This window comes from Pleurodeles waltl, chromosome 10 (genome assembly GCF_031143425.1).
Source record: "Pleurodeles waltl isolate 20211129_DDA chromosome 10, aPleWal1.hap1.20221129, whole genome shotgun sequence".
NCBI lineage: Eukaryota > Metazoa > Chordata > Amphibia > Caudata > Salamandridae > Pleurodeles > Pleurodeles waltl.
This window is the reverse complement of record NC_090449.1, coordinates 490693560-490719375: the sequence shown is the minus strand read 5'-3', so window position 1 is coordinate 490719375 and position 25816 is coordinate 490693560. Positions and strand designations below refer to the sequence as shown.

The 25816-nt window shown below is 46.1% G+C and overlaps 1 protein-coding gene across 2 annotated transcripts in view; it reads left to right on the top strand.

Moving 5' to 3' along the window:
• The window catches only part of LOC138261646 (uncharacterized), a 502166-nt gene that overhangs the window by 305997 nt on the left and 170353 nt on the right, over window positions 1-25816 (top strand). For both annotated transcript variants that reach the window (XM_069210810.1, XM_069210811.1), the window contains exon 9: window positions 15958-19324. In XM_069210810.1, the coding sequence (XP_069066911.1) occupies window positions 15958-19324 (3367 nt within the window). The remainder of the gene's footprint in view (window positions 1-15957; window positions 19325-25816) is intronic.

The window sequence follows — 25816 nt, the reverse complement described above, 5'->3', positions numbered from 1 at the left end:
ATATACATGTATATGTATAATACTAAACACACAGAACATGTGAGCTTCATGCTGCCCCAGCTTCAGGAGCTTGAGTATCTTGGCTTTATACCAAATGCTTCTGGTGTGTTTATACAGGGAGTGCAGAATTATTAGGCAAATGAGTATTTTGACCACATCATCCTCTTTATGCATGTTGTCTTACTCCAAGCTGTATAGGCTCGAAAGCCTACTACCAATTAAGCATATTAGGTGATGTGCATCTCTGTAATGAGAAGGGGTGTGGTCTAATGACATCACCACCCTATATCAAGTGTGCATAATTATTAGGCAACTTCCTTTCCTTTGGCAAAATGGGTCAAAAGAAGGACTTGACAGGCTCAGAAAAGTCAAAAATAGTGAGATATCTTGCAGAGGGATGCAGCACTCTTAAAATTGCAAAGCTTCTGAAGCGTGATCATCGAACAATCAAGCGTTTCATTCAAAATAGTCAACAGGGTCGCAAGAAGCGTGTGGAAAAACCAAGGCGCAAAATAACTGCCCATGAACTGAGAAAAGTCAAGCGTGCAGCTGCCACGATGCCACTTGCCATCAGTTTGGCCATATTTCAGAGCTGCAACATCACTGGAGTGCCCAAAAGCACAAGGTGTGCAATACTCAGAGACATGGCCAAGGTAAGAAAGGCTGAAAGACGACCACCACTGAACAAGACACACAAGCTGAAACGTCAAGACTGGGCCAAGAAATATCTCAAGACTGATTTTCTAAGGTTTTATGGACTGATGAAATGAGAGTGAGTCTTGATGGGCCAGATGGATGGGCCCGTGGCTGGATTGGTAAAGGGCAGAGAGCTCCAGTCCGACTCAGACGCCAGCAAGGTGGAGGTGGAGTACTGGTTTGGGCTGGTATCATCAAAGATGAGCTTGTGGGGCCTTTTCGGGTTGAGGATGGAGTCAAGCTCAACTCCCAGTCCTACTGCCAGTTACTGGTAGACACCTTCTTCAAGCAGTGGTACAGGAAGAAGTCTGCATCCTTCAAGAAAAACATGATTTTCATGCAGGACAATGCTCCATCACACGCGTCCAAGTACTCCACAGCGTGGCTGGCAAGAAAGGGTATAAAAGAAGGAAATCTAATGACATGGCCTCCTTGTTCACCTGATCTGAACCCCATTGAGAACCTGTGGTCCATCATCAAATGTGAGATTTACAAGGAGGGAAAACAGTACACCTCTCTGAACAGTGTCTGGGAGGCTGTGGTTGCTGCTGCACGCAATGTTGATGGTGAACAGATCAAAACACTGACAGAATCCATGGATGGCAGGCTTTTGAGTGTCCTTGCAAAGAAAGGTGGCTATATTGGTCACTGATTTGTTTTTGTTTTGTTTTTGAATGTCAGACATGTATATTTGTGAATGTTGAGATGTTATATTGGTTTCACTGGTAATAATAAATAATTGAAATGGGTATATATTTGTTTTTTGTTAAGTTGCCTAATAATTATGCACAGTAATAGTCACCTGCACACACAGATATCCCCCTAACATAGCTAAAACTAAAAACAAACTAAAAACTACTTCCAAAAATATTCAGCTTTGATATTAATGAGTTTTTTGGGTTCATTGAGAACATGGTTGTTGTTCAATAATAAAATTAATCCTCAAAAATACAACTTGCCTAATAATTCTGCACTCCCTGTATATCCAAAGAAAGCATCGGCTGTTCTTGAATGGTCTCTTCTACAAGTGTTAAAGAAACTCAGTGTCATTGGATTTTCAGAGATGATATTACCCGTGTATTAAAGAAAGAAAATGTGTAAAAAGGCTTCTGTTTTGGGTGCTCAAGCTGAAAAGGCTTTTAATGTGCTCAAATGAATGATCACTAAAGCCCCAATTTTGTGTCATCTGAATACTTCATTCAAATTATTAAAGAGTCTGGTGCTTTTAAAATACCAGTGATACTGTTTTCCCATAACTGCAAGAAAGAGACTGGGGAGAACATCCTTTTTCCCTGTCTGGCTTTGTCAGAGTGCACTGAATGTCTCAGTTCATGAAAGAGTCACTTCCAATGAAGATAGTCTGCACTGAATGGAGACAGCGAGACAGCAGAATTTTCTTATAATAATGCAACCTCACATTGCAAACAAGGTTTGACTGCATCTCTGTTTGCACAGGTTCCAGCCAACAGTTTTCCTTCTTAACTGCTTGTTCATCCTCTGGTTCCATCAGTTATCGATTATATGAATCGTTGACAGGAGCAAAGACAATTGGTGTCAGAAAGGGTATGGCACTTGTTAGATAGGGATCTCTAGTTGGCAGTGGTTTGCACCCTAAGTAGAGACCCTCACATTAGTCAGGATATGGGAGTCGCACAGCTAAAATAACCCCTGCTCACCCCCTTGGTAGCTTGGCTCAAGCTGTCAGGCTTATTTCAGAGGCAATATGTAAAGTATTGTACACACACAGTAACACAGTGAAAATACTACTAAGACCAGTTAGCAAAACATTCAATATTTATCTGAGTAAAACAAGACCAAAAGAATAAAATTCCAGCATACACAAGTAAAAATATCCCTTTTAAAAGTTTAAGCAAGTTTAATCCATAAAAATTATTGGACGCGTCAAAGACAAGAACATGCGCAGGGGAAGTGAGGCACCAGAAAAGCTAGCAATGAGTAGGTTCCTTACTGCCAGGGGAAGCGATGCATTGTTTCCTTACTGTCGTAAGGAAGTGATGCGTCGGTTCCTTACTGTCAGGGGAGGTGATGTCAATTTCCGGGCACACAGTCTTGGTTCCTTACTACGATACAGTGTCAAAGAAGTTGGCACCCAAGGACGTTGCATCGAAAACCCAGACGCGCTCTGTTGCTCTACAGTGTCGGTACAGACGCTGGGTCTGATCCTTCCAGTGATGCTTCAATTTACTATAGTGCAGAGAGTCCATGGTTGGATTCTCCCCTTAAGATCACTAGAACCCACTTTCTAGGGACTGGATTTGGCAGCACCACTTGGCAAGTCAGGACTCTCAGCAGGAGAGCCCAGGTGCTGGCAGATAGCTTCTTTGATGGCCCTGAGACTTCTTAATAAGAGGCAAGCTTAGTTCAAGCCCTTAGAGAGCCTTGGAAAGCAGTATGTAGAAAGCAAAGTCCAGTACTTTCACTCCCAGGACAAAACCAGCAAGTATCAGGCCAGCACAACAAAGCAACAGGCAGAGTAGAGTGGCAGTCCCTCCTTCAGCATCCAGCTTTTCTTCCTGGCTAAATGTCCTCAGTCCAGACGTGTTCTAACTATGTGGTGTCATAGGTCCAATACTTCTACCCATTTCTGTCTTTGACATTGGCAAACTTCAAAGAGAAGTCTTTGTAGTGCGCAAAGCCCTGCCTTTCCCTGCCCTGGCCCTAGATTCACTCCAGGGAGATGTAGACTGCTTTGTGTGAGGACAGGCACAGCCCTATTCAGGTGCAAATGTCCGCTCCTTCCACCACTCTAGGTCAGGAAGACCCATCAGCCTGGTGATTGGCCATCAGGATGTGCAGGGCACACCTCAGCCCCCTTTGTGTGACTGTCTAGAGTGAATGCACAAACAGCCCACTGTCATCCTGACCCAGATATGTATTCAACAGACAGGCAGAGGTACAGAATGGGTAAGCAAGAAAATGCCCACTTTCTGAAAGTAGCACTTTCAAACTTAGAATTCAAAAACCAACTTCACCAAAAGGTATATTTTTAAATTGTGAGTTGAGATACCACATACTCCACATCTCTATCTGCTCCCAATGGGAAATTACACTTAAAAGATATTTCAAGGCGCAACCCCCAGTTTACCCTCTGGGAGAGATAGGCCTTGCAGTAGTGAAAAACAAATTTATTGATATTTCACTATCAGGACAAGTTCTGGTGTGTTGTACATGTCCTACCTTTTAAATACACTGCACACTGCCCATGGGGCCACCTTGGGCCTACTTTAGGTGTGTGTTTTGCTTCACTAATGACCGAGCTGAAACACTCTTGCACTGACAGAAATCTCTTGAATGTGCTTCTTAGTCTAAAGCAGGCATTTATTACTTCACTTTGCAAGGTTTGTAAAAGGAGATTAGCATGCTGAAAGCACACGTTTAAAAATGGTCACAGCAATGAAATGAAAACCTGTACAAATGATTCTCCACTGCAGTGTACACAGCAAATATATGTATCTATATTATAATTCAAAGTAACTAATGAATTAAAAAATATGCATCACCATGATGCAAGGGCATAGCCGCTTCATCTCCCTCCTGTTCAGCATCAGATTGCCAGATCCCAGAATCAATCGTGGAGAGAGAGAGAGAGAGATCCATTATCCTCACAGGACGGATGACACACCACAGCGTCCTGGGCAGGCCTGTGATATGAAAACACTCTCAGACACGGTACATTTGGTCTCAGCCTCTTATACTTTGAACAAACAAGAGAGGAACATTCTAGAACCTCCCTCTCACTGCAGAACTGATTGCTTTAGGCCAGCTTTGAAAATAACACGTCAGGACTTGGCCACAATCCCAAGGTGCCAATTCTAAACAAGCACAGGATAAAAAACGGGTGGTCAGAAGCAAAAAGACATGGGAAACCACATCAAGAGCTGACAGTTCTAACACTATTCTAAAATAAAGATAAAAGAATATGCTAATCAGTCAAGATCGACTTCTGTTTTTGCAGATGGTGATAAAATTGGTTATCTTCCTGCTTTCTTTCTGTTCACACTTTTCCATTTAAGTTTCAGCCATGATATTTTGGTCATTGGTTATCACTCACCAGATTCAACGCGCAGAATTTCAGCTGAAATTGCATTCCGCTTTGAAACTTCTGCTTGTTTTTATTCTTTACAGATGAAACCAAATGCTCTTGATCCGTGCCATCCATTATCTTCAGAACCACCACCAGTTCTAGTGAAATGTCAGCTGAAATATGTGGTCCAAGAAATCTGTGATTCACATATTTTGGGGAATTTCTGATTCATTGGAAGGATTATCTGTCTAGAGAATGCTATCACTGTCCTGGAATAAAAGGTGCCATGGGCAGCAGAATTGGAGTTAGAACTTGCATCCCTGGAGCAGGTAGCAGCATGTCCCTGGTCTTCATGCACAGCATGTGGTGAGGCTACTTCCTCTGCACTGTTTGTCATCATTTGCGCTATAGCTTTTGCCCAAACGGGTGTTCCCTGGCCTGCAAAGTGGCTGCAGGTAGGACTAAAGTACAGAAGAGAAGGAGGTCAAACGGAGTTTCTATGGGTGCTTGAAAGAAATATTCTTTGGAGAAGTGGGTGTGGCTAGCATTACATTTATTCCTATCCACTATGGTTACCTTATAAGTGCTTTCTGCCTCGAATTTCCAAACCAAGATGGTGGTAACCTTTTTTCTGAAATATCTTCTGCTTTGACCATATATAAGCATGCCTAGACCAGAGACGGATGCCTTGCAAAACATATTTTCTTTGTTTTCTTTTCTGTCATCACCCACTTGTTCATATTTTAGTCCCTGATTTTCCTCTCTTTTTCAGCTGGATTTCTTAATGGACTTCTAGTTCTGGAAGGTCTATGCTGGGCTCTTTTTTTAACCTTGATCCAGGGTGGCTTTGGTGCCTTATCAGCTCCTATAATCTTAATTTTCTTCAATCAAGAGTCTTTCAGATTGTCAAAAAGGGTTTTCTGCCATTTGTGACTTTTTCCTCCTAAATGTCTCTCACTCTCTCTCCCTCTCTCCCTCTCTCCTTCCCCCCCCCCCCCCCCCCCCATCCATATATGAGCATCACCAATGGTAGGAGATTGGGGATTTCTTGCAAACACTATCAATGAAGGAAAACAGGCAAAAAATAAGACTAATACAAGAGAGCAAAACATCACAAACCTGTCTAAACTTATTTTTTGATGCAGCTGACACAGCCAGCAGACAGTTGTGCACAGGTACAATACTGCTCTGATGTGCCAGGTTTACAATGTCTGGTTTAATCCTGAGATCCCGAGTTGAAGGCAAATATCATTACCTCACCATTCATGGGACCCAACTTGATTGACAGTTTAGTGGATGAATCTGTAGAATAGATGAAAAACCAATCAGACAGCAAAGTTGATGGCAGCACTACCGGGTAAGGAGTAATCAGGAGAGGTTTAACCGGTTCTGTGACTTGGACGAGATGATCTCGTCCAAGGCTACAGTTCCCCTGTGCCTTGGACGAGATCATCTCGTCCATGGCACAGGGGAACTTGGGGGCGCGCTAGCGCGCCCCCCGTGCACCACCCTTCCCCCCCCCCAAGTCGGGATGGAAGGGGAAGACCTTTTTTTTTTTTTTTATTGTTATTGACAAAAGGGAGCGACCCCTTGGGCAAGGGTCTCTCCCAGAGGGGGCATATTTTCGGGAAGGCCTTTTCTGCCCCCCCTGGGGGCAGATCGGCCTACTATTAGGCCGATCTGCCCCCAGGGGAGGCAGAAACCTCTAAGCACCAGGGACCATTTTTTTTATTGTATTTTTTATGTTTCATTTTTTTTTTTTTTTTTGGTGGGGAGCGACCCCTTAGGCAAGGGTCGCTCCCCTTGGGGGAAAATTATATTTTGGCCATTTCTGCCCCCCTTGGGGGCAGATTGGCCTATTTTGATGAGGCCAATCTGCCCCCAAGGGGGGTAGAAACCACTAGACACCAGGGAGTTTTTTATTTGTGTGAGTTTCACGCACAGGGAGTGACCCCTTAGGCAAGGGTCGCTCCCCTTGGGGGAAAATTGTATTTAGGCCATTTCTGCCCCCCTGGGGGCAGATTGGCCGATTTTAGGTCAACCTGCCCCCAAGGGGCAGAAACCACTAGGCGCCTGGGATTTGTTTTTTGGCGCCAATGTCACGCAGGGGGAGCGACCCCGTAGGCAAGGGTCCCTCCTGGGGGGGGGGGGCAAATTTATTTTAGGCCATTTCTGCCCCCCCTGGGGGCAGATCGGCCTATTATTAGGCCGATCTGCCCCCAGGGGGGGCAGAAACCTCTAGGCGCCAGGGCAAATTTTTTTTTTTGTGTTTTATTTTTTTTTGTTCTTTCTTTTTTTAGAGATGGGGAGCGACCCATCAGGCAAGGGTCGCTCCCCTGGGGGGCAAATTGTATTTAGGCCATTTCTGCCCCCCTGGGGGCAGATTGGCCGATTTTAGGTCAATCTGCCCCCAAGGGGGCAGAAACCACTAGGCGCCTGGGATTTGTTTTTTGGCGCCAATGTCACGCAGGGGGAGCGACCCCGTAGGCAAGGGTCGCTTGCGGGGGCTGGGGGGGCAAATTTATTTTAGTCCATTTCTGCCCCCCCCCTGGGGGCAGTTCGGCCTATTATTAGGCCGAACTGCCTCCAGGGGGGGGGGGGGGGGGCAGAACCCTCAGGGCACCAGGGACATTTTTTTGTTGTGTTTTTTTTGTGTTTGTTTTTTTTCGAGATGGGGAGCGACCCATCAGGCAAGGGTCGCTCCCCTGGGGGGCAAATTGTATTTAGGCCATTTCTGCCCCCCTTGGGGGCAGATTGGCCGATTTTAGGTCAATCTGCCCCCAAGGGGCAGAAACCACTAGGCACCTGGGATTTGTTTTTTGGCGCCAATGTCATGCAGGGGGAGCGACCCCGTAGGCAGGGGTTGTTCCCGGGCAGGGGCAGGGGGGGCTTGGGGGGTCAAATTTATTTTAGGGCATTTCTGCCCCCCCCTCCCGGGGCCGGCTGAGCTAGCGGCCAAACTCCACAGGTAGGCACTTTGCAAAAAACACCTCTGTTTTCTGTGAAAAAATATGTTCTGTCCACGTTGTGTTTTGGGCCATTTCCTAGGTTTCCCTAGGTGCCGGCTGAGCTAGAGGCCAAAATCTACAGGTAGGCACTTCGCAAAAAACACCTCTGTTTTCTTCCAAAAATTTTTATGTGTCCACGTTGCGCTTTGGGGTGTTTCCTGTCGCGGGCGCTAGGCCTACCCACACAAGTGAGGTATCATTTTTATCGGGAGACTTGGGGGAACGCTGGGTGGCAGGAAATTCGTAGCTCCTCCCAGATTCCAGAACTTTCTGCCACAGAAATGTGAGGAACATGTGTATTTTTAGCCAAATTTTGAGGTTTGCAAAGGATTCGGGGTAACAGAACCTGGTCCGAGCCCCGCAAGTCACCCCATCTTGGATTCCCCTAGGTCTCTAGTTTTCAGAAATGCACAGGTTTGGTAGGTTTCCCTAGGTGCCGGCTGAGCTAGAGGCCAAAATCTACAGGTAGGCACTTCGCAAAAAACACCTCTGTTTTCTTCCAAAATTTTGGATGTGTCCACGTTGCGCTTTGGGGTGTTTCCTGTCGCGGCGCTAGGCCTACCCACGCAAGTGAGGTATCATTTTTATCGGGAGACTTGGGGGAACGCTGGGTGGCAGGAAATTCGTAGCTCCTCCCAGATTCCAGAACTTTCTGCCACAGAAATGTGAGGAACATGTGTTTTTTTTAGCCAAATTTTGAGGTTTGCAAAGGATTCTGGGTAACAGAACCTGGTCCGAGCCCCGCAAGTCACCCCATTTTGGATTCCCCTAGGTCTCTAGTTTTCAGAAATGCACAGGTTTGGTAGGTTTCCCTAGGTGCCGGCTGAGCTAGAGGCCAAAATCTACAGGTAGGCACTTCGCAAAAAACACCTCTGTTTTCTTCCAAAATTTTTGATGTGTCCACGTTGCGCTTTGGGGTGTTTCCTGTCGCGGGCGCTAGGCCTACCCACACAAGTGAGGTATCATTTTTATCGGGAGACTTGGGGGAACGCTGGGTGGAAGGAAATTTGTGGCTCCTCTCAGATTCCAGAACTTTCTGCCACAGAAATGTGAGGAACGTGTTTTTTTAGCCAAATTTTGAGGTTTGCAAAGGATTCTGGGTAACAGAACCTGGTCCGAGCCCCGCAAGTCACCCCTCCTTGGATTCCCCTAGGTCTCTAGTTTTCAGAAATGCACAGGTTTGGTAGGTTTCCCTAGGTGCCGGCTGAGCTAGAGGCCAAAATCTACAGGTAGGCACTTCGCAAAAAACACCTCTGTTTTCTTCCAAAATTTTGGATGTGTCCACGTTGCGCTTTGGGGTGTTTCCTGTCGCGGGCGCTAGGCCTACCCACGCAAGTGAGGTATCATTTTTATCGGGAGACTTGGGGGAACGCTGGGTGGCAGGAAATTCGTAGCTCCTCCCAGATTCCAGAACTTTCTGCCACAGAAATGTGAGGAACATGTGTTTTTTTAGCCAAATTTTGAGGTTTGCAAAGGATTCTGGGTAACAGAACCTGGTCCGAGCCCCGCAAGTCACCCCATCTTGGATTCCCCTAGGTCTCTAGTTTTCAGAAATGCACAGGTTTGGTAGGTTTCCCTAGGTGCCGGCTGAGCTAGAGGCCAAAATCTACAGGTAGGTACTTTGCAAAAAACACCTCTGTTTTCTTCCAAAATTTTTGATGTGTCCACGTTCCGCTTTGGGGTGTTTCCTGTCGCGGGCGCTAGGCCTACCCACACAAGTGAGGTATCATTTTTATCGGGAGACTTGGGGGAACGCTGGGTGGAAGGAAATTTGTGGCTCCTCTCAGATTCCAGAACTTTCTGCCACAGAAATGTGAGGAACATGTGTTTTTTTAGCCAAATTTTGAGGTTTGCAAAGGATTCTGGGTAACAGAACCTGGTCCGAGCCCCGCAAGTCACCCCTCCTTGGATTCCCCTAGGTCTCTAGTTTTCAGAAATGCACAGGTTTGGTAGGTTTCCCTAGGTGCCGGCTGAGCTAGAGGCAAAAATCTACAGGTAGACCCTTCGCAAAAAACACCTCTGCTTTCTTTAAAAAAAATGGGATGTGTCCACGTTGCGTTTTGGGGCGTTTCCTGTCGCGGGCGCTAGGCCAACCCACACAAGTGAGGTATCATTTTTATCGGGAGACTTGGGGGAACATAGATTAGCAAAACAAGTGCTATTGCCCCTTGTCTTTCTCTACATTTTTTCCTTCCAAATATAGGAGAGTGTGTAAAAAAGACATCTATTTGAGAAATTCCCTATAATTCACATGCTAGTATGGTCACCCCGGAATTCAGAGATGTGCAAATAACCACTGCTCCTCAGCACCTTATCTTGTGCCCTTTTTGGGAATGCAAAGGTTTTCTTGATAGCAATTTTTTACTCTTTATATTTCAGCAAATGAATTGCTGTATACCCGGTATAGAATGAAAACGCACTGCAGGGTGCAGCTCATTTATTGGCTCTGGGTTCCTCGGGTTCTTGATGAACCTACAAGCCCTATATATCCCCGCAACCAGAGGAGTCCAGCAGACGTAACAGTATATTGCTTTCCATAATCTGACATTGCAGGGAAGTTAGAGTAAAACGTAGAGAAAAATTGATGTTTTTTTCACCTCAATTTCAATATTTTTCTTTTTCAGCTGTTATTTTCTGTAGGAAACCCTTGTAGGATCTACACAAATGACCCCTTGCTGAATTCAGAATTTTGTCTACTTTTCAGAAATGGTTAGGTTTCTGGGATCCAGCATTGGTTTCATGCCCATTCCTGTCACTGACTGGAAGGAGGCTGAAAGCACAAAAAATTGCAAAAATGGGGTATGCCCCAGTAAAATGCCAAAATTGTGTTGAAAAATTGGGTTTTCTGATTCAAGTCTGCCTGTTCCTGAAAGCTAGGAAGCTGCTGAGTTTAGCACTGCAAACCCTTTGTTGATGCCAGTTTCAGGGGGAAATCCACAAGCCTTCTTCTGCAGCCACTTTTTCCATTTTTTTTTAAAAAAACGAAATTTTCACTGTATTTTGGCCAATTTCTTGGCCTCCTTCAAGGGAACCCACAAAGTCTGGGTACCTCTAGAATCCCTAGGATGTTGGAAAAAAAGGACGCAAATTTGGCTTGGTTAGCTTATGTGGACAAAAAGTTATGAGGGCCTAAGCGCGAACTGCCCCAAATAGGCAAAAAAAGGCCTGGCACAGGAGGGGGAAAAGGCCTGGCAGCGAAGGGGTTAATGAACATAAATATAAGACGAGGACAAGAGTGCCCTCTTTTTCCGCAACCACAATTTTAAGCAGCAGGTTTCACAACCAGCACGCAAATGTGACCACCTTGTCACAACAGCCGTTTTGTGGGAAAATAAGGGGTAAAAGAGATTCCTTCTGAAGGCCTATACTGTGAAGCAAAAGACTCGTTCCCTTCACTCCCAGAACACACAACAACTCTGTAGGGAAGATTAAAGGGGGTTCCTCCAAGATTGGTAGGAAATTAGCTTGCTTAAATGAGTGACTTTTAAAGTAAGTATGGGAGGGTTATTGCATACAATTGGACAGTGGACCACCAATAACTTCTCTAAAAGGACAAAGTTTAAAAAGAGATTGGCAAGCACTCTCTTAAAACAAGTGGAATTACTATTAATGAGGGTAGAAGACATTTTTGGAGTGATGTCATTATACATATGCAACAAGAAATTACCTTAAGACCTATTTGGATGTAAGGTTTCTAAATCATATGTAAAGAGAGACATACTCAAGATGAACACTGCAAGTGGTCCTGCCAGTGGCGGCAGAAGGAGAATTGTTAATAAATGTAGATCGCAAGCATCCCTGTGAACAATGAACATCACAATTTCCTCTGGTTTGTGATCAGACTCCTCTCCAAGGATGTTCACAAAATGCTGTGGCTGCACATTTGAGACCACTGTCTATTTGTGAATACCTTTAACCAAATAATTAACTGGAAAAAGGGAACGCATTATAGTAATATAAAACAACATACATCCTGTAATGAACACATTATTCAAATTTGGCTTCACCATTTAAATAGCAGTCATCCCCACACCCTTCCCAGGTATTCTTAAAAGCAGAAATAGATAGGGACAAGAAATTCAAAACCAACATAGATGATTTTGCCATTACATAAATAAGATCACCTTTACCAGACGCCAGTATCTAGTAGTAATAAAGTTATTGAAGATGTTGGGAGTGAAAGCATTATGCATTCCTCTACTTTCGTTTGCAAAGTTGTGAGATCAATAGAAGTGTGGCACACAAAGCAATTGACAGAAGCAAAACGATATTCAGAGGATCCTGTGGTTATCACAAGTAAATTGCAGACTGAATTAAAATAGCATACAGAAAACAGTGTGATGAAGGGATGGTTTTTCAAAAAAAAATATTTTGAAACTTACTAAATCTAAAAGTATTCCAGGCATAATTAACAGGGAAGGTAGTACACCTTCACCTAGACAACTCCACTGCAGTTTTTTTAAACATCAAAAGGATGCACTTTTCGGTGCAGAGGCAAACTTTCAGTGGTTGCACCTGCACTCAGATGAGTATGTTTTTCTTCCTAATCAGTCACACTCTCCCTGTTATTACAGTGCATACATGATTCAGGGTGCACCTTGGTGCAGACCGGAATAGATTTGTAATATGTCCTCTGGAGAGCTAGACACAAAAACAGACAGGTAGGCATACTGCACAAGTGAGAAATGAATCAGAAAGTAATAGACAGTATCTTAAAACATGAGCCAAATTGAACAGAATATTTGGCAACAAACAAAAAATGTAAAATGTTCACATTGTTATCTATTTCCTAATTGTATCCATGCAATAGGTGTTAGTCCCATGGCTATGTTCCAGATGTGCTCTGTAAATAAGCCCTATGGTTTGCTCCTCGTTATTTTGATGTGCACTGTTTTGGGATGTTTGTTGTTCCATGTGAAGCACTTATTACTGCCAACCTTCATGAAAATTGCCCCTTTCTCCTATAGAATATGTGGGACAGTGCCCTCTTTCTTGGCATGGTTACCCCCATTTTCTGCCTATCGTCTGTGTGTGTGTGTGTGTATGTGACTGTTCACTGGGATCCTGCTAACCAGGACCCCAGTGATTATGCTCTCTTCTCTAAATTGTACCTTTTTACACTCCACATTTAGCGTACTGGTACCCCCATGTAAGTCCCTGGTATAGGATACATAAGTACCCAGGGCATTGGGGTGCCAGGGGATCTCTACGGGCTCCAGCATGTATTATGCCACTGATAGGGAGCCCATGCAAAGTGTTCTGCAGGCCTGCCATTGCAGCCTGCGTGAAAGGGTGCATGCACCCTTTCACTACCAAGTCACTACACCATGTCACTGTAAGTCACCCCTATGGCAGGCCCTCCTAGCCCAGACAGCAGGGTGCAGGTACCTGTGTGTGAGCACACCCCTGCACTAGCAAAGGTGCCCCCACGAACTCCAGACCCATTTTTCTGGACTTCATGAGTGCAGGGATGCCATTTTACGCATGTACTGGACGTAAGGTCACTACCTATGTCTAGCTACATAATGGTAACTCCAAACCTAGGCATGTTTGGTATCAAACATGTCGGAATCATGCCCCAATACTTTTGCAAGTATTGGTCGTATGATTCCATACACTCTGCGGGCTCCTTAGAGGATCCCCAGCATTGTTACCACCAGTCTTCCAGGGTTTTCCCAGACAGCGCAGCTGCTGCCACCCCTCAGACAGGTTTCTATCCTCCTGCTGCTTGAGAAGCTCAAGCCCAGGGAGGCAGAACAAAGGATTTCCTTTGGGAAAGGGTTGTTACACCCTCTCCCTTTGAAACTAGGTGTGACTGGCTTGGGAGGGGTAGTCTTCCCAAGCCACTGGTGTTGCTTTGAAGGGCACATTTGGTGCCCTCCATGCATAAACCAGTACACACCGGTTCAGGGACCCTCAGTCCCTGCTCTAGCATGAAACTGGACAATGGAAAGGGGATTGACCACTCCCTTGTCCATCACCTTCCCAGGGGTGGTGCTCGGAGCTCCTCCAGAGTGTCCCTGGATTCTGCCATCTTGATTCTAAGATGGGCAGGGAACTCTGGGAGCATCTGAGTGGCCAGGCCAGGCAGGTAACGTCAGAGCTCCCTCCTGATAGATAAGCACCTAGTTAGGTGACCAGTTGCCCCCCCCTTTCAGGGCTATTTAGGATCTTCCTCTGGGGTGGGTCCTCAGATTCGGCTTGCAAGATTCCAGCAGGACTCCTCTGAAACCCTTGTTTCGACTTCTGGCCACCGGAACCATGACTGGCCCTCCAGGAACCTAAAGGCTGCAGATCCACAAGAAAGACTCTTCTGCAACATTGTATCCAGAGTTCCTGCCAGCTTTGCAACAGTTCCCGTGCCATGCATCCTCAGAAGACTGCAACTCTTCAGCCTGCACAAGAAGGAGGAGGAATCTCCTTTGGAGTGAATGAGTCACTTCCCTGCAACCGCAGGCACCTAAAACAAGTGTCAACCGGTGTGGATCACCTCTCCTGCTGAGCTGCGTGGATCCTGCGTTGCAGGTGGTGGTCCGGAGTAGTCCTCTTGGTCCTCTGCCAGCTGTCCAACTTTGGTGGAGGTAAGCCTTTGCCTTCCCACGCAAAACGGCACCCCCACACACTGCATCTCTTGCAGCTGATAGGACTTGTTTGCGTCTCCTCCAAGGGGAACTTCAGGCGTCGTGCAGCTCCAGTCCCAAGCAGTCCTTTCTGCGAGTCCCTGCTCCTGCGTGGTTCTCCTGCGGCGTGGGATCCTTTTCTGTAGTGCTGCGTGTGCTCCTCCTTGCATCTTCTGTGACTCCTGGGTTTGCTGCCTCTGCTCCTGTGGACTCTCTGTGACGTTGAGGGTCTCCTGTGACTCCCAGTCCTGGGTTGAGTCCTTCTGGGCCTTGCTGGTCCCTGGCAGCACCCTTTTTCTTCCAACCTCGAAGTTGCCTTTGCCAAGGCTTGTTGGTAGAATTCCTGCACCGCACCCGTCTGCAATCTTCCTTCCAGCATGGGACACCATCTACATCCATCAGGAACTCTTCTCCTGCTTCTGGGTTGCAGTGCTGACCTGTTTTTCACCGTCGACCAACTCCTGCACCTTCAGTGTGGTGGGTAGGGGCTCTTTCCCCCACTGGACTCTGTTGTGACTCTGGACTTGGTACCCTCTCTTTACAGGTCTTCTTTCTTCAGTACTCCACCGCTGGTATTCTTGCAGGCTTCCCTTGGTGCCTTCTTTTTCTTCTTTTCCTCCTTTTGGGTGGTTTGGGGAATATCCAGTGTTTTACTCCTGCATGCCTGGTCGCTGGGGGGTGTTGTGTTACTTACCTCTGTGGTTTCCTAATACCCCCAGCTCCCCTCTACACATTTTACTTACCTATGTGGGGTACCTTGTTCGCATTCCATTTTTGTTAGTATATGGTTTGTGCTCCCCTTAGGGTCACTATTGGTTATTGCTGTTTGCACTGTTTTCTAACGTTTTCTATGCCTATTTCTGGTTGCTAGTGTATATGTTTAGTGTATTACTTGCCTCCTAAGGGTGGGTTACCTGTCTTGTATTTTGTGGTGATTTGTGCCAAAAATAAAGTACCTTTGTTTTTGTACAACTGAGTGTTTTATTTCATGTGTGTAAGTGCTGTGCGACTACAGTGGTATTGCATGAGCTTTGCATGTCTCCTAGATAAGCCTTGGCTGCTCATCCAGAGCTACCTCAAGAGAGCCAGGCTTCTAGACACTGCCTACACTTCACTAAAAGTGGATACCTGGACCTGGTATAAGGTGTAAGTACCATAGGTATCCACCACACATCAGGCTAGCTTCCTACAGAATACTACTTCTCTCTCCTAATAGGTGCATGGACCGAGGATTGCTCTTTGTACGCCAGTAAGTACAAGTTCCTCTCTATCGTGACACTTATGCTACTAGTCCTTTACTTGAATACACACCTACAAACGAATCCTCAGTCTGTACTTCTCTAGCATAAAAGGAGAGAATAGATCATTGATGGCAAGAGCTGGCTGTGGTACAGAGAGAAGGGGGTGTTTGGCAGTGCATGTACCGAGCTCCCCTTTCTAAAATTCTGTTTTTGCAATGTAAACAATGTTCAGAGGCCAGGGCATTCCATAAGGCCTGGAGTAAGGCAGTCTAAGGGCTGCCATGAAGTAGTTACAGACAAGGAGCTGGTACTTAGCTTTCTAACCAAATGCATTTTTATCTGTACAGCTTTTCACCCGGTGTCTTACATCACTGCCTGGTGAAGAATCTAAGAAGAGGAGGCAAACTGACTCTGAAAATTTGGATACGTTCCTGAAGGAGTTTGGAAAGCAAGAAAGTTTACAAGAGGAGCCAATAAAGGAAGAGTTGCAGCAAGTTCAAAAAGAGAAGCAACCACTAAAGCATCAGCGCAAGCAGAAAAACCAAGAGCCTCCACACCGACTTGCAGGACAGAAATTCCTACACAAGCGAAGATACCAGAGGTATCTGCGAAAGATAGCACAACATGAGTGTCAAACCCAAAGACTTCATCTGAAAAAAAGTAGAAAACAGGAATTGGGAAATAAGCGGGAGGTTCAGGCAAATGAAGATGAAGCTCATGTGTCGAAGCATAAAAAGGAGATTCAGATGCATGAAAAAATGTCTGCTCAGGCACAAGAAGATAAAATGTTACAGCATATTCAAGATAATCAGTCCCATTACAGTGTGCAGAAAGACCAAGTATCTGACTTTATGCAGCAAGACCCGATGCCTGATGTTGACCAGCAGGCCCAAGCATCTGTTACAGAGAAAGACCAGGCATCTGAAATTATGCATCAAGATCAGGCAACTGCTGCTATGCAGCAAGACCAGTTACCTGAAATTAAGAAACTAGGCCAGATACCTCAGGCTGAGCTACACAACCAGGCACTTACAAGTATGCAGCAAGACCAGGAACCTAACATTTTGCAACAAAACCAGACATTTGTATCTTTGCAGTGTGACCAAGCACCGGAAGCTATAATGCAAGATCATTTACTTGATGTTTTCCAGGAAGACCAAACACCTGTTATAGAGAAATATAATTTAAATGAAGCTATTCAACAACACCTAGACCCTTGTGTTGCACAGCAAGGATTTGTATCTGAAGTTATAGACAAAGAGAAGGCACCTGAAACAATGGAGCAAGAACAGGCACATGGATTTGTGGAAAAAGATCAGATATCTGGACTTGTGAAGCCCCACCAGACAGTTGAATATTGTCTGAAAGATCAGGAAGTTCTAGACACTGAAAGGAAACAGAGTTTGCAGGAAGACTGTCTGTGCCTTGAGGGGAAAGATGGACATTTGAAACAAGGCTTGGGGCATGTGCTTACTTGGAAGGTGAAGAAAGTTGAGGAGCAACAGTGTCAAGTACTGGAAGGACAAGAACACCAGCACAAAGGAGAAGAGCATCCACTTCAGCTCAAAGACAAAGGAACTCTGCACAAAGAGAAAGATAATGCAGGTATTGTTTCTCAACATGAGGTGGAAGGAGACCAAGAACACAGTCTGAAGAATATTGAATATGAATGTCCCCGAAAAGACAAGAAATACCAGAGAACAGAGACCCAGCTTGAGGTTGAAGAAGAGCAGGGAGTGGCGAGAGACCAAGAAGCTGAACAGAAAATGATGGAACATGTGTCTGCCTCGAAAGCATCAGAATACCACATCAAGGATAATTTCTTGGACACTGAAGAACACAATCAAAAAGAGAAGGACCCTCTGCCTGTTAGTCACATAGAAAATCAGCAACTTTCACAGGAGGAATGTCACCTGCTTGGACACAGGCAGCTGGAAAAAGAACATGCTTCCAAAGAATGTGGGACACAAGCTGTTGGAGATCAAGACAGTCTTGGCAAGGAGACCATTCCCTGCATGTTTATTAGGCAGAAACTTCCGCAAAAGCCAGTTGAACTGGAAATCCTTCTGGGACGTCATTACATTCTCAAAGAACCTAGAGATAAGCAGACTGAGCATGGGCATCACTCAAACCAAAAAGAACTAAGACATGCACAGCATGAGCAGGAAGCCCAGGAAAAGCATGAACTTCAATGTCAACAAGAAGCAGAAGAGCAGCACAGACTAGAAGAGCAGCAGCAGGAAGAGCTGGAACGTTGGTGTAAGCAGGAAGAGCAGGAATTTCAGCTTCTATACAAAGAGCAGGAACTGCATTGTGATGAACAGGAGAAAAAACTCCAACTCATTCACAAAGAGCAGGAGCTTCTGTGTTCACACGAACAGCAGGAACTGGAAGAAAAACATCTAGCTATTCGGAAAAAGCATGAATATCAACAGGAAGAAAAAAATGTTAATCTCAACCAAAAAGAGCAAGAGCTTCCGCACGAGCGTGAAGAAAAGGAACATCGACTTGTACTGAACAAACAGAAGCTTCTTGGGCCTGAGGAAGAAGTGAGACATTGCCACCCTGTGAAGGAACAAGAGCTTTTACATCAGCAAGAAGAGCAGGAGCTTCAGCTCCTACAGAAAGAGCAGGAGCGCCTTCGCCGGCAAGAAGAGCAAGACCTTCAGCTTTTAAAGAAACAGCAGGAACTTCTGCGACAGCAGGAAGAACAGGAACTTCAACTACTGCTGGAAGAGGAAGAGCATATACGTCTGCAGCGAGAGCAGGAACGATTACATCAGCAGGAAGAGGAGGAGCTTCAACTACTGCAGAAAGAAGAGGAGTTTCTGCGCCAGCAAGAAGAGCAGGAACTGCAGCGTCAACAGGAAGAACAAAAATTTCAGCTCCTTCAAAAAGAGAAAGAACTTCTGCGTCAATATAAGGAGCAGGAACTTCAACTCCTGCAGGAAGAACAGCATTTACATCATCTGAAGGAACAGGAGCTTCCTTACCAGCAGGAAGATCAGGGACCTCCAGTTCTTCAGAGAGAGGAGGCTTTTCCCTCTCAGCGAGAAGAGCAGGAACTTCAAATGTCACAGAAAGATGGAGAGATAATAAATCGGCAGGAGGAACGAGAACTTCCAGTCTTGAAAGAGCAAGAGCCTCCATGTCGACAGGAAGAGCAGAAAGACCTGCAGCAAGAACAGGAACTTGAAAAACAGGGAAAAAAGCAAGAATCTCAAGATTCACATCAACACCAGGGCCATGTCATCCTTTGGGGCAAGCAAGAAGAGCAGGTATTTGAATTCCTGCAGAAAGAGCATGAACAGAATCAGCAAGAACAACAGGAACTGGAACGCCTCCTTAAAGAACAGGAAGAGCAGGAATTGTTACGCCAGAAAGAGGAGATGGAAATCCAGCGCCTTCAGGAGGATGAGGAGCTCTTGCGTCAGCAGGTGGAAGAGGAACTTGAGCGTCGCAGAAAGGAGCAGGAGGAACTGGAGCGTTGGTGCCGGCAAGAGGAGCAGGAGTTCCACCGCAAGCAGGCAGAGCAAGGAGAGCATGCTCAGTCACAAAACGAACTAGAGCGGCAGCAGGAGGAGCATCACTTTGAAGGCAAAGTCTTGCAGACACAAAGTGAGATAGGAACAACTCCCATGTATGACAGTCCAAAGGGACAACAGCAGCGCTCCTGGCAGTATACCCGCAGGCCGCAGAATCCAGTTGTCTTTGGTAAGTTTCTCTCCCTCATATCATTTTTTGGTACTTTTTTTAAATTGTTCCTTCTATTGTGTGTGGTATGTAAAACTCTTGTGAAGGAGGTTACTTAACTGCAACAGTGGTTCTCCAAAATAGGGTTCTTTAAGGATTCATAGGCTTGAACACTCCTACCAAAATGTGTGATTGTGTCAAAGCACAGGGGCATGCAAGTGTCGGAATATAGGCCAGATACAACCCTAGAAAACAACTGCTGCAAGTAGAGTATTGAAATCTCGGACACCAATGATAATAGTCCCATGGTTTTCATACACCTGCTATCTAGGAAATGGACTTTATACACAAAGTATCCTTGGCAGTCATCAAAAGGAGTGTGTGTTTAATCAGGCTACGTTTGTGACGTAGAGTAGAAACTTACAATAACACCTAACTTTGAATGCTTCACATTTGTTTGCCTCCTATTTCAATGGTCCAAAACAAGTGTTTTACTCCATCAAGATCTCGTCTACTCTGGAAACGGGTTTAGAACAGGAAGAAAATTAGTTTCTTACCTGTAACAGTGGTTCTCCAGTATTGGTATCTTTCATAGATTCACATGCTTGAATCATCTCTGTCGTCGAGGTGGGAGCCTCACAGTAACTTCAAATACATATAGCAGTAAGTGTAACACACGAAGCCCTAATGGCCCAAATAGGCACTTTTATAGCCTATCCATGTTCTTTTATTTAAAAAAAAAAAAAACCAAACCTGAGCTACAGCCAGTCAGGTGTCAACTTCCAACATAGGCTGTTTCCCTCAGATTTTCTAGTACAAGTGTGAAGCAGAAAGTTAATCTCTAAGGGGAGCCTCTGAGGGGAGGAGGGTGGGTCGCATGTGAATCTATGAAAGATACCAATACTGGAGAACCACAGTTATAGGTAAGTAACTAATTTTCTTCTCCAGTATTGGATCTTTCATAGATTCACTTGCTTGAATTAGAGTAGCAAGCAGTGTCAAACCTTGACCAGATTAAGGAAACATAGTTCACATACCCTTTGAGTGGAAGTTGGGATGATCAGAGAGGCTCACCTTAAAGGAATAGATGCCTCAGCACTGCCTGCCCCACCGCTATGTCCATGTTATTCATCTCTTCGAGACAGTACTGTCTAGTGAAAGTATGTTGATTTGACCATGTGGACGCTCTACAAATGTGCTGCAAGGGCACTCCCGCGAAGAGTGCTGCCGACGTGGCTACCGCCCTTGTAGAGTGGACTCTAATCTTGCTGTGGAGCAATTTACCGGCTAGAGCATGACCGAATTGGATTGCCAGGCTGATCCACCTGGCAATAGTCTGTTTAGACACCAAGGAGCCCTTCCTCGCAACCCCAAAGGCCACAAGTAGATAGTCTGACTTGCGAATGTTCAGCGTTCTTTGAAGGTAAAATTTCAAACACCTCTTAATCTCCAGCGAGTGCAACGTTATTTTCTGCTACCGTCTGTGGGTTAGGAAAAAAGGTTTTCAAAATCACTGGTTCATTCAAATTGAAACTTGAGGGTACCTTCAGAATATATTTAGGATTCGTCCTAAGAATTACGCCAGTAGTGGTGAATTGAAGAAAAGGCTCTTTGATGGTGAAGGCCTGTATGTCACTTACTCTTTTGGCTGAAGTAAGAGCCAGCAACAATGCAGTTTTCCATGAGATGAATTTCAGTTCTGCCCTGTGGATTGGCTCAAAAGGGGGTTTCATGAGTTGTCCCAACACCACGTTTAGGGACCATAACGGTGGGGGTTTACGTATCAGTGGAAAAGTTCGAAAAAGACCCCTAAGAAATGTTTTCACAATCCTAGTAGAATATAACGAGGCAGTGTTTTGAGATCAGCGGTACCTTAAAATTGCTGCCACGTGCACTCGGATTGAGGAATAAGAGAGTCCAGATTTTGCCAAGTGTAACAAATACGGAAGTACCTGCTCCGGAAGCGAAGAGATAAGATGGATTCCTTCCGCAGCACACCACACACAAAAATGCTTCCATTTCAGTCTAAGTCTTACTACGGTGTCCGCCCTGGCCTTGGCTAGGATTGCCCTACATTCTGATGAGATGTTTTAGGTGGCGTATTCATTGAATTCAGGAGCCAGGCCGACAAGTGTAGAGATGACGGATCCGGATGCCTGACCTGGCCCTGGTGCATGGTCAAAAGGGCTGGCGTCTGTCTCAGTAGCACATGTGGCTGTTCCGAGAACATGAGGAGTTCTGTGAACCACACCTGCCTGGGCCACCTAGGTGCTATTAGCAGAAGGCAACATCCTTCTGTCTTCATCTTGCTGATGACCCTTGGTATCAGTGGGATCAGAGGAAAAGCGTAAGCATTAGACCCCTGACCATCTCATCAAAAACACATTCCCCGCGGCCCTTTTTGGGAAAGCCAGCTTGCGTAATAGGGGCATTTCTTGTTCTCGCATGTGACAAACAGATTGAGATTTGGTCTGCCCTATATCCAGAAGAGTTGGTCGAGAACCTCCCAGTCTAGTTCCCACTAGTGATACATGATAATCGTCCTGCTCAGAGTGTCTGCTAGGATGTTGGTCTGTCCTGGCACGTGCTCCGCCCTCAGAGAAATGTTGTTTGCTATGGCCCATTTCCAGATGTTCTGAGCTTGTTGTGAGAACTGTAGAGACCTCGTGCCACCCTGCTTATTTAGATAAAACATGCTTGTAGTATTGTCCGTCCTGATCAAAACATCCGAGTTTTGAAGTCTTGGTAGAAAAAGCTTTTAGAGACAAATCTATTGCTTTGAGCTCTAGCTGGCTTATGTGGAGTTGCTTGTCCTTTCGAGTCTAGGACCCGATTATTCACAAATCTTGAAGGTGGGCACCCCAACCCTCGAGGGACGCATCCGCTGTCACTATATGGCAAGGTAATTGAGGAAGAAATGTGAGGCTGCTGGACAAGTTGGCCGGTGTCGCCTACCAAGACATGGCGGCCCGCATTGCCGGTGTGATGAGAATTTGGTCCTCGAAGGAACCATGCACCTGAAGCCACTGAGCATCTACCTGCTGCTGTAGGGGTCGCATACGTAGTCTGCAATTTGGGATCAGCGGAATACATGACAAGATCATTCCCATTAATGGCTTGTAAGTTCAAACTGGAAAAAAAACTTTTTGTCGAGAGCTTGTGGGCCAAGCTGGACAGCTTTTGTTTTCTCTCTTGAGACGGGTATGCCTTGCTTCGGACAGTATCCAGTGTTGCCCCCAAAAAATTAAGTTTCTGCGTGGGGCGAATGTGTGATTTTTGAAAATTGATGGTAAGCTGGAGATCCTCGAACAACTGGAGGCAGGTGGTTGTGTGGTGTTCCACCTGAGCTCTTGAGAATGCCTTGATGAGCCAGTCGTCAAGATAGGGAAAAACCTGCATGCCCAACTGGCGTAGGTGCGCTGCTAACAGAGCTAACATCTTTGTAAGAATTTTGGGGGCCGATTTCAGTCCGAAGGAATGGACACAAAACTGCAGATGCATACCAGCTACCCTGAACCTGAGGAATTTGCGATGGTTTCAATGTATTGGGATGTGAAAATACGCATCCTGGAGGTCTAGGGATGTCATGTGATCTCCGGGATTCAAGAGGCGCAAGATTTCCTGCCGCGTAACCATCCTGAACGACTGCTTCTTCAGGAACTTGTTTAAGGATCTTAAGTCCAGAATGGGGCACCAGTCTCCTGAAGGCTTCTTTACAAGAAAGAAGCATGAATAGAATCCCCTGTTCCTGTGAAGATTTGGGACCAGTTCTATTGCCCCTTTGCGCGACATCACATACACTTCCTTGAGGAGTTGCTTTGATCGTGGAGGCTGCAGACCTGATGGAGGGATATTTGGTGGTTTCTGAATGAACTCCAGAGTATGCCCCTTGGCCACTATATCCAGCACCCACCTGTTGGATGTTATGCCTGACCATCGAAGGAAGTGACAAGTGATGCGACCCCCCAATTCCTGACCCCCGGGTAGTGTTGGAAGCTGTTATGACTGTCCTGTGATTGCTTTCTGCCTGTGTGTCTTCCACGGGCAACCGATCTTCCCTTTGTGGGGTGTCTATAAGCAGCGGTAGGTGGCAACCGATAATGCTGCTGGTTGCTGACTGTATTGTTGTCGGGGTCCTGCTGGAGAGGACTGGTACTGTGGTCTATACTGTTGGAAACCAACCCGAAAGGAGTAACTTCCTCTACCCCTCGCACCTCAAAAAGGCTGTTTCCTGAACTGTAATATACCAGGGGATTTCGCTGTGTTTGTATCTGTCTTGATAGCTTGCACCATGTCATCCACATGCTTCCCTATAGAGGCTTTCCCCATCAAATGCCATGTCCAGAATTCTACTCTGAACCTCCGGGCGGAAGGAAGTAGACTTCAGCCACTACTGTCTATGAAGACCACTGCACCTGTTAGCTGCCGGAAACCTGTCAGTGAAATGTCAATTGCGCAATCGATGATCTCTGCTGCAATCTGCTCACCCTCTTGTAACACCTTCTTTGCCTCCAACTTGGAATCCTCAGGCAAGAGGTCTGAATAAGCAGACATGTCTGCCCACATTTGGTGATCATACCAGTCCAGGACGGCCGCCTTCACTGTAATCGCTACAACTGAGAAATATTCTTCCCAGTATTGTCCAAACGCCATCCATCCCAATCTGGAGGTGATTGGTGCCGAAGGACTCTTTGAGTGACGTTGTGCCGCCTGAGAAATGACAGAATCCGGTTTCGGTTGGGACACTAAGCAGGCCAGAGTGTTATCAGGGGCTTGATACTTCTTTTCCAGCCGCGGTATCCGGGAAGGTATTGTTGCTGGTTTTTTCATTGCTTTCAACCCCTCCTGCAATAGAAAATCCTTTATAGGAATAGCCCTAACCAACCTCTTTGAGGGCTCTTTAAAGTAGTATAAGAAACAATCCGTTTCCTGGGAGATAATGGGTAATTCAAATCTTTTGGCTGCCCTTTCCATCAAAGTATGGAAGCCCCCCATGTCCTCCGGGGGTGAATCAACTGGCCCTGCTGGTGGTGGTGTCGGTGCAGGGATGAGGTAGTCATCCCACTCACAGGGAGCTGTCTCCGTTATCTCACCTTCTTCTCTCTCCTCATCTGTAGAGTTATGATCATCCTGTGGGTGGTGACCAAATGGGATGCTTCTGTGTGGCGTTCCCGGGTGACTGGGAACAGGGGTTTGCAGAGCCATCTGTGGGTTGTAGGTCCTGGATGGAGTCGCCTGTAGCGATGGTGGAAACCTTCGATAATAATCTTGGAGGTCTGACACTAAAGATCTAGGCATGGGAAAGAAAGCCTCCGTCTCAAGTGTGGGGTATGACGGATCCTGTTGGAGTGTAGTCGACGAATAGGTGGGCTTGTCCAGCCCTTCATCCTCCTCATCCAGGTCCTGGCATTTTACATGTAGTTGCAGTGGACTACTGGCTGCACCAAACATTCGATCCTCCATAGAATAAATGTTATCGTCATCATCCCAGAGATGCTGAGGAGGGTACGGCAACACCTTGCTTGGGGAGGTGTGCCTCGGGAGAATTGGAGATGTTTACTCTCCCATGGTTATGAAAGAAAGAGGGAGGAATCTTGTTGAGTCCTGCTTCACCATGAGATCTCCTGAAGATGGTGCCGTCGTCGACGGTTGCGCTGACGAAACTGATTTCCTCGTCGAGTGTTCTCCCGACTAGGTCCTCGTCGGTAGAGTTTTCGTCGTTGACGGTTCCTCCCCCATCAACGGTTTTCTTATCAATGGTGTCATCAACGGTTTTCTCGTTGACGGTGTCATAGACCGTTTACTCGTCATGGTGCTGTAGTAGCTGGTGTACTCTTTGACGGTACCCCTCGCTGTCAGGTGTTTCGTCGACGGGAAGTGCCACTGTCGACGGATGGAACAACAAGGCTTCCACAATGCTTTCTTATAGATCTTGGCGGTAATGATCGCCGTCGATGAGAGTGGCGATGACGTAACGATCATCAGGGACACCGCTGTAGTAAACGTCGACGTTACTGTCGTCGCAGTGACCGTCGACGCGGTTGTCGACGGGCCTTTTTTTGCAGCATCTGAGGAGAATCTTCTCGGGTCCTTCTCCGGTGACAGAGACAGAGAGGCACTTCTTGGGGGGAGCCTTTTTTCCCCACAGGTGTGGTAGGCTCTGAGTGAACCTCTTTTGAGAGTCTTAAGTGGGTCTCTGATCCCGAGGTAGCACTCTCCTGGCGCCTATGTTTTTCCACTGAGATATATTTGGTCTTTTTAGCATCTTTCTTGGAGGCTCTGTATGTAGTTTTCCCTTCTCGCCAGGTCTTTTTAAAGAGTGAGAAGTGTGAGATGAGGCTTCACTCTCATCCAGAGATGGATTTTCCATGGCCTTTTGCTTTTGGAGCCACAACAAAAGCCTACCCTCAAGGTCTTTGAGGGTTTTGTGACTTAAGGTGCAACAGATCTTACAGTCTCTCACCTTGTGATCTGGATGCTAGCAGTAGATGCATTACTTGTGGGGATCATCAA